Source organism: Jaculus jaculus, chromosome 11, assembly GCF_020740685.1.
Source record: "Jaculus jaculus isolate mJacJac1 chromosome 11, mJacJac1.mat.Y.cur, whole genome shotgun sequence".
In the NCBI taxonomy this organism is placed as follows: domain Eukaryota; kingdom Metazoa; phylum Chordata; class Mammalia; order Rodentia; family Dipodidae; genus Jaculus; species Jaculus jaculus.
Genome location: NC_059112.1, coordinates 99,460,210 through 99,476,460, shown reverse-complemented (window position 1 = coordinate 99,476,460; position 16,251 = coordinate 99,460,210). Strand labels below are relative to the sequence as shown.

Here is a 16,251-nt window from a genome sequence, read left to right as displayed (position 1 = left end):
CTTAACTGCTAAACCATCTCTCCAGCATCCATCATAAACTTTAAAACTGGAAATAAATGTTGTAGTAGTGTATTCTGTAATCCCAATATTCAGGAGGCTGACAAAATAGGATTGCTCTGAGTTCAAGGCCAACCTAGGGTACAGTGACATTCTTATTTTCAAATAAGGTCAGGCTGGACTACATAGTAACACCCTGCCTCAAAACCATATAAATAGGGCTGGAGAGATGGCTTAGCGGTTAAGCACTTGCCTGTGAAGCCTAAGGACCCCGGTTTGAGGCTCGATTCCCCAGGACCCATGTTAGACAGATGCACAAGGGGGCACATGCATCTGGAGTTCGTTTGCAGTGGCTGGAGGCCCTGGCGTGCCCATTCTCTCTCTCTCTCTCTCTCTGCCTGTCTCTTTCAAATAAATAAATAAAGATTGAATAAAAATTTAAAAAAAAAAACACATAAAAAAAGGTCAGGGATGTAACTCAGTTGCTAGAGTGTTTGAGAGTGTTTGCTTAGGCATTCAAAACCCCCTCAGTTCTATCCCTGCACCATATAAACTGAGTGTGGTGGGGCATACCTATAATCCCAGTATGTGGAAGGTGAAGGCAGGAGGACCAAAAGTTTAAGATCATCTTAAGCTACACAGTGAGTTCCAGGTCAGCCTAGACTATATGAGATATTATCTCAAAAAAAAAAAAAGTTGTAAGACTAAGCATTACAGCCGAGTATAGAGTATACCTCATTGGTACAGGGCTCATCCAGCATATATAAAGCTTGGGTTTGATTTTCAGGACTACAAAACAAAAATACATCACATGACATTGTTTCTTTCATCTATCCACATTTTGTGCCTTGTCAGCGTAGTAGGTAGCACATGAACTCATAAATTATCCACATTTCACCACATTACCTGATTACAAAGGTACTGGCCCAGGCCAGGTCTAGCAGCAGCACTAAGATATATAACGGGTTTTTTGTTATGTAGCACGTTGAAGCCGTCGACTACAAAGTCTTCATAACGAGAATGAATAGCAAGCCTGCAGATCTTGGCAAGTCCTTCTCTCTCTTCTTCATGGAAATAAGCACAGCCATTCTCATACCTAGTAAGTGAGCCCAGATATTAATGCACTCTTATTTCTAATTAACTTGGATTTTAATCTCATCTGTATAATCACGGAAGAAATTCTTTCCTTAAGCCAGACACTGGCTCCTGGAACAGGCAAGAGAATAGGATAGGGATGTGAAAAACACTCATCTTTAGTGGCTGGCTACTCATTATGGGTGGAGGATTTATTTTATTTACTTTATTTTATTTTTTATTTTCTTATTTGATAGTGACAGACAGAGAGAAACAGGCAGATAGAAAGAGAGAGAGAGAGAGAATGGGTGCGCCAGGGCCTCCAGCCACTGCAAACTCCAGATGCATGCGGCCCCTTGGGCATCTGGCTTAACATGGGTCCTGGAGAACTGAGCCACAAACTGGGGTCCTTAGGCTTCACAGGCAAGCACTTAACCGCTAAGCTATCTCTCCAGCCCTGGGTGGAGGCTTTAAAGGAGAGATGCAAAGACCCATCTTCTATATCCACCTTCAGAAACAAAGAGCAGAAACTATGGAGACAGAAACTAGGAATTCCCCGCCTCTTCCCAAAATAAAAAGCCTGAAGATGATGGCTTGTACTACATGAAGGTCAGCACAGGCTGACAGGCATGGTTGCTATGCTTTTATTGTGATCTGCTTAAGTGTTTTTATTTTCCTCAATCTCCTCGAGAAGGGAGGAAGGCTAGGATGATGAAAGTATTTGGTCTAGTCCAGTGTGGTGGTACAAACCTGTACTCCCAGGAATCAGATGGGGGAGGCATGAGGAGATGACAACAAGTAGGCATGGAGACAGTGAGAAACCATTTCAATAGTCAAATCTGAACCCAGACTCACATCCATGAACAGATCTCACAGTAGGCGTCTGACTTGTCATGTCTTTACCTGAAGATCCTGCACAGCCATAGTGTAGTATCAGAAAGTATCCTCGTTGTAAGTTTTCTCAGCTTATCTTTGTCCAGAGTTGAAATATAAGCTCCCAGACTATGACCCAACAAAGCCATGTGACCTTGTTCTCCAATATTATGGATTCTGTTAATTAAAATTCATTACATTATAAAAAAGTATTAGAGTTGAAGTATAGAAAACTAAAAGTCATAGTGTTCCATAGAAATTTTTCAGGCTTTAAATCCACTTAATGCCTCAGAAGACAGAAATACAGACAAATTCAGAAAGCTCGATGCACATGAGATATTGAACACTGGGGGAGGAAAACATTTTTAAAATTGTCATAGAAGATAAATATTCATTTTATGGAGAATACAAACTATTTTTGAACAAGTTCTTCTTATAGTACACTGAGGATCAGTCTTGGGAACAACAGGAGGGGCTAGTGAGGTACTCAGTGAGAGGGTACTTGCCTATATATGTATGGCTCTGGGGTCCCTAGCCAGTGCCAAGAAAAAAAGAAATAAAAACGAAAAAAAGAACTACAGAGAGTTATAGGATAAAATGGACAGAAACTTTATTATTATTATCATCTTAATTTATTTGCAAGAGAGAGAGAGAGAGTGTGTGTGTGTGTGTGGAAGTATACCATGGCCTCTTAACACTGCAAATAAACTCCAGATGCATATGCCACTTTGTGCATCTGGCTTTATGTGGGTATTGGGGGATTGAACCTGAGCATGCAAGCAAGCACCATTTACCACCGAGCCATCCCCTAGCCCCAGAAAATTTTTTTGTTTGTTTTTTTCAAGGTAGGGTCTTTATCTAGCCCAGGCTGACCTGGAATTCACTATGTAGTCTCAGGCTGGCCTCAAACTCACAGTGATCCTCCTACCTCTGCCTCCCAAGTGCTAGGATTAAAGGCATGTGCCACCACACCTGGTTTTTCCTTTCCTTTTCTGTTCTTTTCATTCATTCATTCTTCTTCTTCTTTTTTTTTTTTTTTTTTTTTTTTTTGGTTTCCTAAGGTAGGGTCTCACTGTAGCCCAGTGACCTGGAATTCACTACGTACTCTCAGGGTGGCCTTGAACTCACAGCAGCAGTACGCCTACTTCTGCCTCCCCAGTACTGGGATTAAAGGTGTGTACCACCACACCCGGGTTTTTCTTTCTTTTAAGGCAGGGTTTCACTCTAGCCCAGGCTGCCCTTGAATTTACCATAATCCTCTAACCTCAGCCTCCAGAGCACTTAGATTACAGGTGTGAGCCACAATGCCCATCTTAACTCTTAATGAAATTTCTTTGAACTCCTTGTTAGAATGAAATTACTACTGAATCAAGAACAGACTGTCAGGGCTGGAGAGCTGGCTTAGCAGTTAAGTGCTTGCCTGTGAAGCCTAAGGACCCTGGTTCAAGGCTTGATTCCCCAGGACCCATGTTAGCTGGGGGCACATGCATATGGAGTTCGTTTGCAGTGGCTGGAGGCCCTGGTGCACCCATTCTCCCCCCCCCCCGCCTCTTTCTCTGTCACTTTCAAATAAATAAATAAAAATAAACAAAAAATTTTAAAAATTAAAAAAAGAACAGACTTTCAAAAGGAAGCTGTGAACCCCTGTCCATTACCGGGTGCTCTGGGGCTCCTCGTCATCTTCTCCATGCATGAGATTCTGAACTAACTGGAGGATGCTCACCATATCTTGTCCGCTGCAGAACAACAAGAATTAGACAGGTGGGAAGAGGACATATCCTCGTTCCTTCCATCTCCCAATAACTTCTCTCATTAAAACCAGCTTTGTAAGAAGCTTTTGTTCCTAAGTTGGATAGCTAGCTACAAGAAATGTTTTCAGACAGTTCATACTTAAAAAATCAAGTCTCAAATTATAAAGGGAGTTCTGAATATAACTTTACTTGTGATTAATTAACATTATAAGTTTCATTTTTGAAAATCCTTCCAGTCTTGCCCTCACAGTATTTCTATACTGGCTCACTTGAATCTTGCCCTTGCAGTTTTTTATACTAGCCCATTTAAATCTCGGAGTGGGAACAGGATACTTAATAACCATATTATAGAAACCAAAGTCTTTATAAGCTGTTAGAAGGTCACAAAGCAATAAAAACACTCTTATGTCACTGGTATGTCTTGTTTTCCACAACCTAGGAGTCTTGTCCACTCAGACCAGCAGCATGTAACTCAACAAGCATTTATCTAGTCTCTCTCTCTCTCTCTCTCTCTCTCTTTTATTATTTTGTTTTCTGAGGTAGGGTCTTGCTCTAGCCCAGGCTGACCTGTAGTTCACTGGATTAAAGGTATGCACCACCATGCCTGACCTAGAGTGCAACGTCTATTCCAGGTATGTGACTAGCTGTTTGTTATACAAGGAGACAGAAACTTTTTTATTTTATTTTATTTTGGGGGTGGTGGGGTTCAAGGTAAGGTCTAGCCCAGGCTGACCTGGAATTCACTCTGAAGTCTCAGGGTGGTCTCAAACTCATGGTGATCCTCCTACCTCTGCCTTCTGAGTGCTAAGATTAAAGGCATGTGCTACCACATCCAGTTTAAGGAGATGGCCCTAGCATGCCCATAATCTCTCTGCTTGCATGTAAATAATGCATAAAAAAGAACACAAATGCCCAAAGCAACAGGAGATGACAAGGCAATGTGTGGTGTGATGTGAAAACACTATCTCTGTTAATAAGAATATTACTAATAAAGATTTTCTCTTTAGAAACAGCAGCACAGGATGGAGACATAGTGGGGCAGCAGCTCAGCAACAGATTGCTTGCTCAGCATGTTTGAGAGTCTGTGTCCAATCCTCAGTACCACACACACAATCAGGGCACTATTAAAACAGTGCTGAATGCTGAAAGGCCATCTTTCCCAAGCTGCTAACCTTAAGTAAGATGCCCTGTCCTTGTGCACTGTAGAGATCATTACAGGGAAGGAAACTTAGAGCACTGTTTTCTACTATCCTTTGAGTATCTTTGAATAAGAGACTCAAAACTGCTGAGCCCATACTTCACAATGGGAAGGACACAACCCGACAGTGCCTGTAAAACATCTGGCATTTTACTAGTCTCAAATACTGGCTGTAAGCAGTACTGAATGTGAATATTCCTGACCAGCTTACTGTGCTGTCATTCTGAGAATTTCAGATATTCTTGGAAGTATCGCCTCTAGGGAAACTTCTGTGCAGTCAGGAAAATACATAAGCATTAAGCTTCTTTGTTCCCCTCATGCTGGGGACAAGGAGACACCTCTGCTCCCTGTTATAAGTGACAGTGAGTACAATTCACATTACAGGGAGGGGTGTCTACTGAAAAGTATCAGTTTCTAGGCGTGTGGGGCATGGCATTTATTGTACATCAGGATAGTTCCTCCATGTTTTTCTTTTGCAAACTTGTACAATTCATAATTGGTCAAAGAACAGTGTAAGAGAGTTGCACTATTGGCCTATGTGCAGTTTCCTGGTTCTAAAAGAAAAAAAAATAAGTTTGTCTCAGGGAAGCTAGGCTGGGACTTAAATTCCAGAGTGACTGCTAGCACCCTATGAAAACTATAGTCAGCTACTTATTTTGTTGTTCTTTTGTTTTTCCAGGTAGGGTTTCACTCGAGCACAGGCTGACCTGAAAGTCACTCAGGGTAGCCTTGAACTCACTGGCAATCCTCCCACCTTTACTTCCCAAGTGCTGGAGCACCCTCTCTCTCTTCTATCTCTTTCTCCCTCTCAAGTAAATATTTTTAAAACTTAAGAGAAAAATTTACACAAGAACTAAAGGTAGTAACCCCCATTACCACCTACCTGCCCTGGAGTGGTCCTGGAATATCCTCCAATACGCGTTTCTTTCCATTTTCTTCCTCTGCCCTTCTAGTTTAAAGGAAAAAAGTGATTACATGTTCTATCAAATCAAATTTCTATCATTTAATATGCAAACACATGACTATGTGACCTAAAACCGCTTAGTGATGAAGAAACTGAAATACACTTAATGCAGACCCCTGAACAACCACTTCAAACAACTACTTGACTAGTGGATGCCCTGTGGGACCCGAAACCACAGTAAGAAGTGCTTATATGCTCAAATCAATATATTATGTAAACAAAACTCTTAACAGGCAGACATGAAGAAGTCCTTCCCCTCAATTTCAAAACCCTTTAATTACAAAGCACCTTCTACCCAAGACAAACAACAATTTTAAAGTCATTCTAGAGACCAGGTGTCTTTAGCAGGAAGAAACCAGGGTCACCAGTTTTCTAAACAGGCTGAACACGCCAAGCAGCCCAGCTTCTGTCCTATGTGCTCACCTGTGACTGTTTTCCAGCATCCTCATCGCCTCCTTCAAATTTTTTCCCATTTCAGCTAATGTAGGGTCTGCTATCTAGAAAATGGGGGGAAAAAGGTGAATTTTTAACACTTCTTCATTGCTACTACTTTTCTCTCTCCCTCTGTGTGTGTGTGTTTGAGACAGGATCTCATTCTGTAGCCTAGGCTAGCCTAGCACTCATGGCAATTCTGCCTCACCCTGCCAAGTGCTGGGGTTATAGGCATGAGCCACCACATCTAGTATCCTCTATTACTTCTGTAAAATAATTTACCCAGAAAAAGTCAATGAAAAGTCTTCTGGATTTACTACAAAACGGATTTATACTTGGGAAAACTTCCAACAGAATGAAAGTATTACAACACATCAAGTCACAGTTCTCTAGCACTAACTTCCTAGTGGAAGCCAATTTCAAGTCTGACTTATCTTTACACATTTTCACCTTGTTCATGATGAACCTCCCAAGCTTGTATTTGCCAAGACTCTTAGCTTGTGATTTGTTCCAGCAGCCACAGAAAACTAATTTGCCCATAAAACCCTGTAGGTGAACACAGCATAGAACTGAGAAGATAAGCATAGGCCACAGGGGGCCTTTTCCCCCTCTCCCTTCTTTCCTTCTGTTTATTTTGGATTGTGGTACCACATGGACAGTTCTCTCTCATTCAAAAAGGAAACAAAACAAAAAAAAATTAATGTTGCAACACACACTCATTTTTCTCGTTTCTTAGTCTCCACTGTAATTCTGTGTGTGCTGTATGAGTGCACATGCTCATGTGTGTGGTTATGCGATCTATGATGTGTACCTTCCTCCATTTTTCTCCACTTTATTTATCAGAGAGAAAGGGCAGGGAGGGAGAGAGGAAGGATAGGCACACCAGGATCTCCTAACACTACATATGAATGCCAGATGCATGAACCTGGGCTGACAGTCTTTGTAAACAAGCACCTTTATTTAACCACTGAGCAATCTCCCTAGACCCCTCCCCTTTATTTTAAAAATATTTTATTTATTTATTTGAGAGAAAGGTGGGGGGAGAGAGAAAAAGAGAGAGGCAGAATCGGTACATTAGGGCAGTGCAGCCACTGCAGTCAAATTCCAGACTCATGTGCCACCTTGTGCATCTGGCTTACATGGGTACTGGGGAATCAAATCTAGACAAGTGCCTTAACCACTAAGCCATTCTCTCACTAAACTGGAGTTTACTGATTTGACTATACTAGCTACCCAGACAGCAAGGCCTAGGGATCAGAAGACAGGGAATCTCTTAGGTAGTAAGCTGGCTAGCTAAATTGGTAGACCCTGGATTCAAGTGTGAGACCCTGCCTCAGGAAATAAAATGGAGAATGATCAAGAAAGGCATGCAATGTCAACCTCTGGCCTGCATGTGCACATATACTTGTGCAACTACCCATGTGTGAGCATGCATCACACATACATGCATACCACACACATATATATGCAAAAAAGGTGGAGAACAACTGAGGAAGACACTTGATATAACCTCTTACCTCTAAAAGCATGAGCACACACATGTACATGCAGCTCACACACATACATACGCCAAAAAAATTCAAACAGGTATTTTCAATGCAACCCACAACTTAAAGTAAGCACAAGTTTGCCGGGTGTGGTGGCACACACCTTTATTATTTTTATTTTTATTTTTTTGTTTATTCTTATTTATTTGAGAGCAACAGAGAGAGAAAGAGGCAGAGAGAGACAGAGAGAATGGGCGTGCCAGGGCTTCCAGACGCGTGCGTCTCCTTGTGCATCTGGTTAATGTGGGTCCTGGGGAATCGAGCCTTGAACCGGGGTCCTTAGGCTTCACAGGCAAGTGCTTAACCGCTAAGGCATCTCTCCAGCCCGACACACGCCTTTAAATCCCAGCACTCGGGAGGAAGAGAATCATCGTGAGTTTGAGGCTACCGTGAGACTACACAGTGAACTTCAGGTCAGCCTGAGCTAGACTGAAACCCTACCTCGAAAAACAAAACAAAACAAAACAAAAAGTAAGCAAAAGTTGGATGAGAAAGCAATCTTAAAGGACAGCAATGCTCTGGTAAGTGGAACAGAAAATGGTCAAGAGAACTTACGTTAACTCCTAAGTTTCCTGGTTGCATTATATATTACCTTCATCTCTTGTGACTCATATCTATGTCCCTGTAGTCCAGGCTGGCCTTGAACCTGCTCTTCCTGCTTGAGCCTTCCAAACTGAGATTAGAGGCACGCGTCACAATCTAAACTTTGCCACATTTTCCTACACCCTAAACCTAGATTCACTGCCTGACCAAAAGAGACAAATAAAAAACCTATAACAAAACCACAAAAAAATTCTATCAGAGAGTTATGTGTGGGCTGGAGAGATGGCTTAGCGGTTAAGTGCTTGCCTGTGAAGCCTAAGGACCCTGGTTCAAGGCTCGTTTCCCCAGGACCCACATTAGCCAGATGCACAAGGGGGCACATGCGTCTGGAGTTTGTTTGCAGTGGCTGGAAGCCCTAGCACGCCCATTCCCTCTCTGTCTTTCTCTCCCTCTCTCTCTGTCACTTTCAAATAAATAAATAAAAATGAACAAAAAAAATATTTAAAAAAAACAGTAAAAAAAAGTTATGTGTGGGATAAATAAATACTTTTGTTTATGAGCATATATTACTTCACTTTTGGTTAGAGAAGCATCTCTTTTCAGATGTCAGTGACCCCTAGGCTTGGGAACTGTTGGGGAAGAGGTAGTGGGAAGAATGTAAGAGCCAAAGGAAGGGGAGGAGTGTTTACATGTTCTCTTCCAGACACAAAGTATCCCTGATATTCATGCCTTCACAGAGGCTGACATTATCTATATAAGACCTGCATAATAAAAGAGAAAAAATGGTGACATCAAAAATAGAAGAGAGGGCTAGAGAGATGGCTTAGTGGTTAAGGAGCTTGCCTACAAAGCCTAAGGACTCAGGTTTGATTATCCAGTACCCATATAAGCTAGAAGCACAAGGTGCTGCATGTGGCTACAGGCCCGAGCATGCCTATTCTCTGTTTCTTGTTCTCATTCAAATAAATAAATAAATAAATAAATAACTGAAATATTAGAAAGTTTTTAAAAAATAGGAGATGAGTTGGAAAGAAGGAATTTATTTATTTGAGAGAAAGAGGCAGAGGGAGAGACAGAGAGAGACTGGGTGTGTCAGGACCTTCAGCTACTGCAAATGAACTCCAGACGCATGTACCACCTTGTGCATCTGGCTTATGTGGGCCCTGGGGAACTGAACCTGGGTCCACTGGTTTTGCAGGGAAGCATCTTAACCGCTAAGCCATCTCTCCAGTGGAGGAAGGATTTAGGAGGAGAAAAAGGGAGGATGGTGGGAGGGGATTATGATCATGGTATATTATGTATCTGTATGGAAGATGTCAATGGAAAGTCAAAAAAGGGGACAGTTTTATAATACTAAGGGGAAATATGTATCATGTGTCATGCTATTAGTAAGGCCATAATTTCAGTATGCCTTAGCATCAAGCACAGGAACTGCTACAGAATAAGCATAGAGCAAGATGATCCTTAATAATTACAAATACTTAGTGGATTACTTATAGTCAACCAGACATTATGCTAGCTAGCTCTTTTATACATATTCCTTCTTAATTAACATAAAATCAGAGTTAACAAGTGTTAGAGCCAGAATTTCAAATAGTCTATTACTCTAGAACCAGTTCTGCCAACCATTAGGTAATATCACTTCTCCATAGTATGAGATAAGGAAATACAGTAACACTAAGGAAGCTCCATGCTCAAAAACTGCAAGTTTAGGGCTGGGGAGATGGCTTCATGGTTAAAGGTTGCTTATAAAGCCTGCCAGCAGGGGTTCAATTCCCCAGTACTCACATAAAGCCAGATGCACAAAGTCGCACATGCGCCTGGAGTTGTTTGCAGTAGCAACAGGCCCTGATGCACCCACACTGTATGTCTCTCAGATAAAGTTTTTAAAATTGCTTTTAGAATAATCCTTTTTTTTTTTTTTTTTTTTTTTTTGAGGTAGCGTCTCACTCTAGCCCAGGCTGACCTGGAATTCACTATGTAGTCTCAGGCTGGCCTCAGACTCACAGTGATCCTCCTACCTCAGCCTCCCTAGTGCTGGGATTAAAGGTGTTTGCCACCATGCCCAGCAAGATAATCTTTTTGATGGTTTCACTCAGAAAAATAACCAATGACTCTCCCTCTAGAGAAAATTTCTATATAATTTAAATATAACATATACTGTATTTTATATGATACATTTTGATAACATATTATAGATATATATTCTATTGAATGTATATTAGTCACAACCTGATGACCACAGATGAATCCAAACCTGGGCATTAAAAAAAATTTTTTTTATTTATTTATTCATGAGAGAGAAAGAGACAGAAAGAAAGAAAGAGAGAATGGGCACACCAGGGCCTCTTAGCCACTGCCTACAAACTCCAGACACATGTACCCCCTTGTGCATCTGGCTTACATGGATTCTGGAGAATAAAACCCAGGTCCTTAGGTTTTGCAGGCAAATGCCTTAACCGCTAAGCCATTTCCCCAGTCCCCCAAACCTGGGCATTTTAAGGGTGAAAGGGTTACTATTAATGATTAAACCAGAACAAAAGGTGTAAACTGCAATGATCCTGAGTGAACCAGGATGTACAGTCACCCTACCCTTGACTAAAATGTTTACTTCAGATCTTAAATCTTATTCTTCCTAGCAAAGCACAAGGAAATGTATGAGGTGGAGGCTGTTTATGAGCCACAAGTAAAATAAAAGCATAAATTCAGACAGCAGCACATCTGTGGAGAAGGCAGCACTGGTCTTGATGGTGGACACTCTCTCAGAACTGCAGCCAGACTTTCCTTCGTATCCCTTCCTGAAGTCTCAAGAAAAACCACCTGATTAAAAAGTCTGATGCCTTGGCCTGGAGAAATGGTTTAGTGGTTAAGATGGTTGCCTGCAAAGCCAAAGGGCCACAGTTCAGTTCCCCAGGATCCACATAAGCCAGCTGCCCAAAGTGGCACATGCATTTGGAGTTGGTTGCAGCAGCTAGAGGCCCTGGTGTGCCCATTCTCTCTCTCTCAATCTCTGTCTCTCTCAAATAAATTAAAAAAACAATCTGAGGCCTACATATGGCCTTGAAAGCCAAAGTGAGGGGAATAAGGGCAGGAAGGTGGATAAGTAACATGGAGGAAGACAGTAGAGGTGAACAAGTTAGATCAAAATATACCACCATAATGAAATCCATCACATCATATGCCAACTTTTAAAACTAATAATAATAATAATAATAATAATAATAATAAAAGCCAGTTGTGGTGACACATGCCTATATTTTGGTAGGCTGAAGCAGGAATATCCAGAGTTGAAAGCCAGCCTGGACTATATGACTCATTATCTTAAAAACCAACAAAATCCCAAACAAAAATGCAAAATAAGTCTATGGCCAAAAAAAATAAAATAAAATAAAATCTGAGTCTACTAACAACAACTTCAGAAACAAAGTCCCTTCTTTTTTTTATATATTTTTATTTATTATTTATTTATTTATTTGAGAGCGACAGACACAGAGAAAGACAGATAGAGGGAGAGAGAGAGAATGGACGTGCCAGGGCTTCCAGACTCTGCAAACGAACTCCAGACACATGCGCCCCCTTGTGCATCTGGCTAACATGGGACCTGGGGAACCAAGCCTCGAACCGGGGTCCTTAGGCTTCACAGGCAAGTGCTTAACCGCTAAGCCATCTCTCCAGCCCCAAAGTCCCTTCTTGTATACACAAGGCCTCAATCCCCAGTAAAAGTAAAATGGTATCTTTGTTCTAGAAAAGCCAACATCTTCCAACCTGTCCTCTGAAGTGAGTTGATATGTCATGTTTCCTACCATCTTTATTTTAAGTCAGCCAAACCCACTGCAATACATGTGAAAGTGGTATTTAAGGTGATTTTCTAGGAAAAGGATCTGTAATCAAATATGGACTTGTGGGTGCATTCCTAAGACCTCCGCTTATCATGGGTCCCTAAGCCTTAAGAAGGTCTGTAATTATACCACCAGAAAAAAACAAAACAGCACTGAGTGTGATGGTTGATTTACAATCCTATTACTCAGGAGGCTAAGGCAGGAAGACCTCTATCAGTCACTGACAAGCCTGGGTTAAAGGGGCTGGGGAGATAGCTTAGTAATTAAAGCAATTTGATAGCAAAGCCCAATGGCCTGTGTTTGATTCCCCAGTGACTCCATAAAGCCAGATGTGCAAAGTGGTACACATATCTGGAGTTACTTTGGTGTGCTTCACTTGATGGTGACCATCTGTAAATAAAAAATATTAAAAACAAAAACAAAAAAGGGGGATAGGGACATAGCTCAGTGGTAGAGTGCTTGCCTATCAGCAGTAAGCCCTGGGTTAGATACTTAGTGCTGTATAAACCAAGTATGGTGGCACACCTATAATCCTAGCACACAGAGGTAGAGGCAGGATGCTCAGAAGTTCAGGGTCATCCTTGGCTACATATGGTTTGATTCAGGTATTCCCAGAAACTTATGTGTTCTGAATGCTAGGTCCCCAGCTGGCTTATAGGAATTGGATCCTCCTGGAGTTGGTGTATTATTGGGAGGCAGGCTTATGGGTGTTATAGCCAGCTTCCTCTCGCCAGTGTTTGGCACTGCTGCTGTTGTCCACCTGATGTTGGCCAGGAGGTGATGTTCACCCTTTGGCATGTCATCATTTCCCCCTGCCATCATGGAGCTTCCCCTCGAATCTATAAGCCAAAATAAACCCTTTCCCCCCACAAGCTGCTCTTCCTTGGGTGTTTTCTGCCAGTAGCGTGAAACTGACTGTAACAGAAAGTCAAGGCAACTCTGGGCTATATGAGCTGTTTCACAACAACAAAAAAGCAACAAAGCTTTTACAAGTGCTACTCATACAATTTCTAATCACAACACTGATAGATGGTCACTGCTGAGAATTCAGAAAGTTACACTTTTCATCAGGATACAAATTTGTAAGTTACATCTCAGCTATGGTTGATTCTGCAGTCTAACTACGTGAAATCAGTATTTCTATAACAATTACACCTAACAGATGTGTGAGAGGGTTTACTTTAACTTCAAGGCTCCTGAAGAGAACTATAGTATTCACAGAACCAAGACCTTTAAGAAGCAGCTTTGTGGGCTGGAGAGATGGTTTAGCGGTTAAGCGCTTGCCTGTGAAGCCTAAGGACCCCGGTTCGAGGCTCGGTTCCCCAGGTCCCACGTTAGCCAGATGCACAAGGGGGCGCACGCGTCTGGAGTTCGTTTGCAGAGGTCGGAAGCTCTGGCGCGCCCATTCTCTCTTTCCCTCTTATTTGTCTTTCTCTCTGTGTCTGTCACTCTCAAATAAATAAATAAAATTATTTTAAAAAAAGAAGCAGCTTTGTAAGGCAATTTCTACTCTTCAAGTATAAGCATGTTTTTCTTTTTGAAAAGGAAAAGAAAAAATTAGGAGCTGTGGAGATGGCTACGCAGTTAAAGGCACTAGTTTACAAAGCCTGCTGGCCAGGGCTCAATTCCCCTGTACCTACATAAAGCCACATGCACAGGATGACACATACATCTGGAGTTCACTTACATTAACAAGAGGCCCTGGCATGCCCATACTCACTCACTCTTTCTCATAAGTAAAAAAATAAATTTAAGCTGGGCGTGGTGGCGCGCACTTTCAATCACAGCACTTGGAAGGCAGAGGTAGGAGGATTGCTGTGAGTTTGAGGCCAGCCTAAGACTATATAATCTAGGTCAGCCTGGGCTAGAGCAAAACTGTGCCTTGAAAAACCAAACAGACAAAATAAATTTAAAAAATTAATTTAAGCTTCCAAAAAGAAAAAAATTATCTTGTGCCTTATGGTAGTGTGTGTGGTATACACATATATGTGCACATGCATGTGACCTGTGTACATGGTGCAGAGGCCAGAGGAGGACATGAGGTGTCCTCCTGTATTGATTTTCCAAGATATTTCCTTGAGATGTGCTCTGCAAATAGGTGTTTTGTTGTGTGTAAAATGTTCCTCAGTGCAAACAAAAGGGAGTCACTGATGTAAAGTCAATGGTGGAGGCCTGTAAGCCCAGCATTCGGGGGGCAGAGACAGGAAAAATGACTCAAGTTTGAGGTCAGGTTAGGTTACATACAAATCCAGGCCAGCAAGGGGTATACAGTAAGATCCTGTCTCAAGAAAAACAAAGCATAGGGCTGTAGAGATGGCTCAGTGTTTCAAGGTGCTTGCTTGCAAAGCCTGATGACTCAAGACCCTGGTGTCTATCCTCACACATGTGAAAACAGATAATTTTAAAAGAAAAATGAGGGAAGGAGGTGGGAATTGAGAAAATGATAGTATAGGTGATGCACTCATTACAAAAATTCACAAAGATGGTATGTGAAGAACTGCTTGGGAAACATTTAGTTTGGGCTAGGGTGGGACACTTGCCTAGAATATACAAAAGAGCCTTAGTTCAACTCCCAGCACCATCTGAAGAAGAGGCTAAGTCTTTAAAAAGGAGCAGCTGTAGAGGGGAAAGGCAGTATAAATATAAACTTAGCTGGTATACCCTTGTAATCAAAATACTCTGAGGCAGAACAATTGCTGTGAGTTCAAGGCCAAAGGAAACCCTGTTCCCCCAAACCAGCCAGGCATGGTGGTGCATGCTTTTAATCCCAGCACTCAGGAGGCAGGGGTAGGAGGACTGCTGTGAGTTCAAGGTCAGCCTGAGACTACAGAGTGAGTTCCAAGGCAGCCTGGGCTAGAGTGAGATCCTATGTTGAAAAACCAAACCAAACCAAACCAAACCAAACCAAACCAACAAAAACAAAAACCTCCAAAACCACAATGGAACACTCAGGAGCTGTAGATTGTTACTAGAAAATTTTCAGTGTCAGGGATGGGATTTCTTCCAGTGAGTTATTGGCCAGGGAGGTCCCTGATGCCCCCAAAACATTACAGGTCATTGCCAAGGCCTTGGTTTTCCACCAGGAATAGCTGGTAAGACCCTATTGCTGAAGACTCCATCCACATACTTGGGCTGCAAGGCCACTGAGAGATCCTGCTAGAACTGAGCTGATAAGCTCCTCCATGTAGACCAACTGACAGAAAGCAGGAAGAAGCCATTCTGCATGCAGTTCAATGGGAAAGAGAGAAATCACCAGTGAAGATACTCAACAGTGGACACTGCAAGCCTTATATTTGGCCAGCCAGGCCAAATGAGCCAACGGGTGCAATAGTGGCACGTCTGACATGGTGGAAACCAAATGCTCTCTAATCCATGGAGGCCCACTCCATGGGAAGGAACACATCCCTGATACTGAAAACCTACAACAGTAGTCATGAGCCCTAGGGGTGTAACATCTGTTCCTGTCTAGCTAAATGTATATACTATGCTTATCAAACTGCCCAATAAGTACTTCTCTTAATGTTCATACCCATATATTAATGCTACTCTCATTTTTTTGTAGAGAACTTTCTCTTTTCAGATGACAGTGACCTTGGGATGACTCAGAAGGCATCATGGTGCTGGGAAGAAGTGACAGGAGTGCTCAGCAATGCAGTATCTATCACACCTTTCAAGGCTCAGGATCCACTGTGGAAGAGGTGGCGGGAAGAATGTAAGAGCCAAAGGAAGGATAAGACTCCTTAAAATGTGCTCCTCCAGGCACAAAATGGCCTGGATGGATATCCATGACCTCACAGTGATTGATACTACCTAAGACCATCATAATAGGAGGAAAAGGTCGTGACATCAAAATAAAAGAGACTGGGTTGGAGAGATGGCTTAGTGGTTAAGCACTTGCTTGTGAAGCCTAAGGATCCCGGTTTGAAGCTCGATTCCCCAGGACCCATGTTAGCCAGATTCACAAGGGGTGCACTTCTGGAGTTCGTTTGCAGTGGCTGGAAGCCCTGGTGGGCCCATTCTCTTTCTCTGTCAC

General features: G+C 42.2%; 1 protein-coding gene across 2 annotated transcripts in view; it reads right to left on the bottom strand.

Annotated features, from left to right (window-relative positions):
- Pdxdc1 (pyridoxal dependent decarboxylase domain containing 1) overlaps positions 1-16,251 on the bottom strand; it is a 71,772-nt gene that overhangs the window by 42,066 nt on the left and 13,455 nt on the right. Inside the window, exons 2-6 of one of the 2 annotated variants that reach the window (XM_004652048.3) lie at positions 6,281-6,354; positions 5,777-5,842; positions 3,600-3,680; positions 1,975-2,121; positions 904-1,093 (exon numbers count right to left, since the gene is read on the bottom strand). In XM_004652048.3, coding sequence (XP_004652105.2) covers positions 904-1,093; positions 1,975-2,121; positions 3,600-3,680; positions 5,777-5,842; positions 6,281-6,354 — 558 coding nt within the window. The remainder of the gene's footprint in view (positions 1-903; positions 1,094-1,974; positions 2,122-3,599; positions 3,681-5,776; positions 5,843-6,280; positions 6,355-16,251) is intronic. The other variant, XM_045161557.1, reaches the window with a different exon arrangement.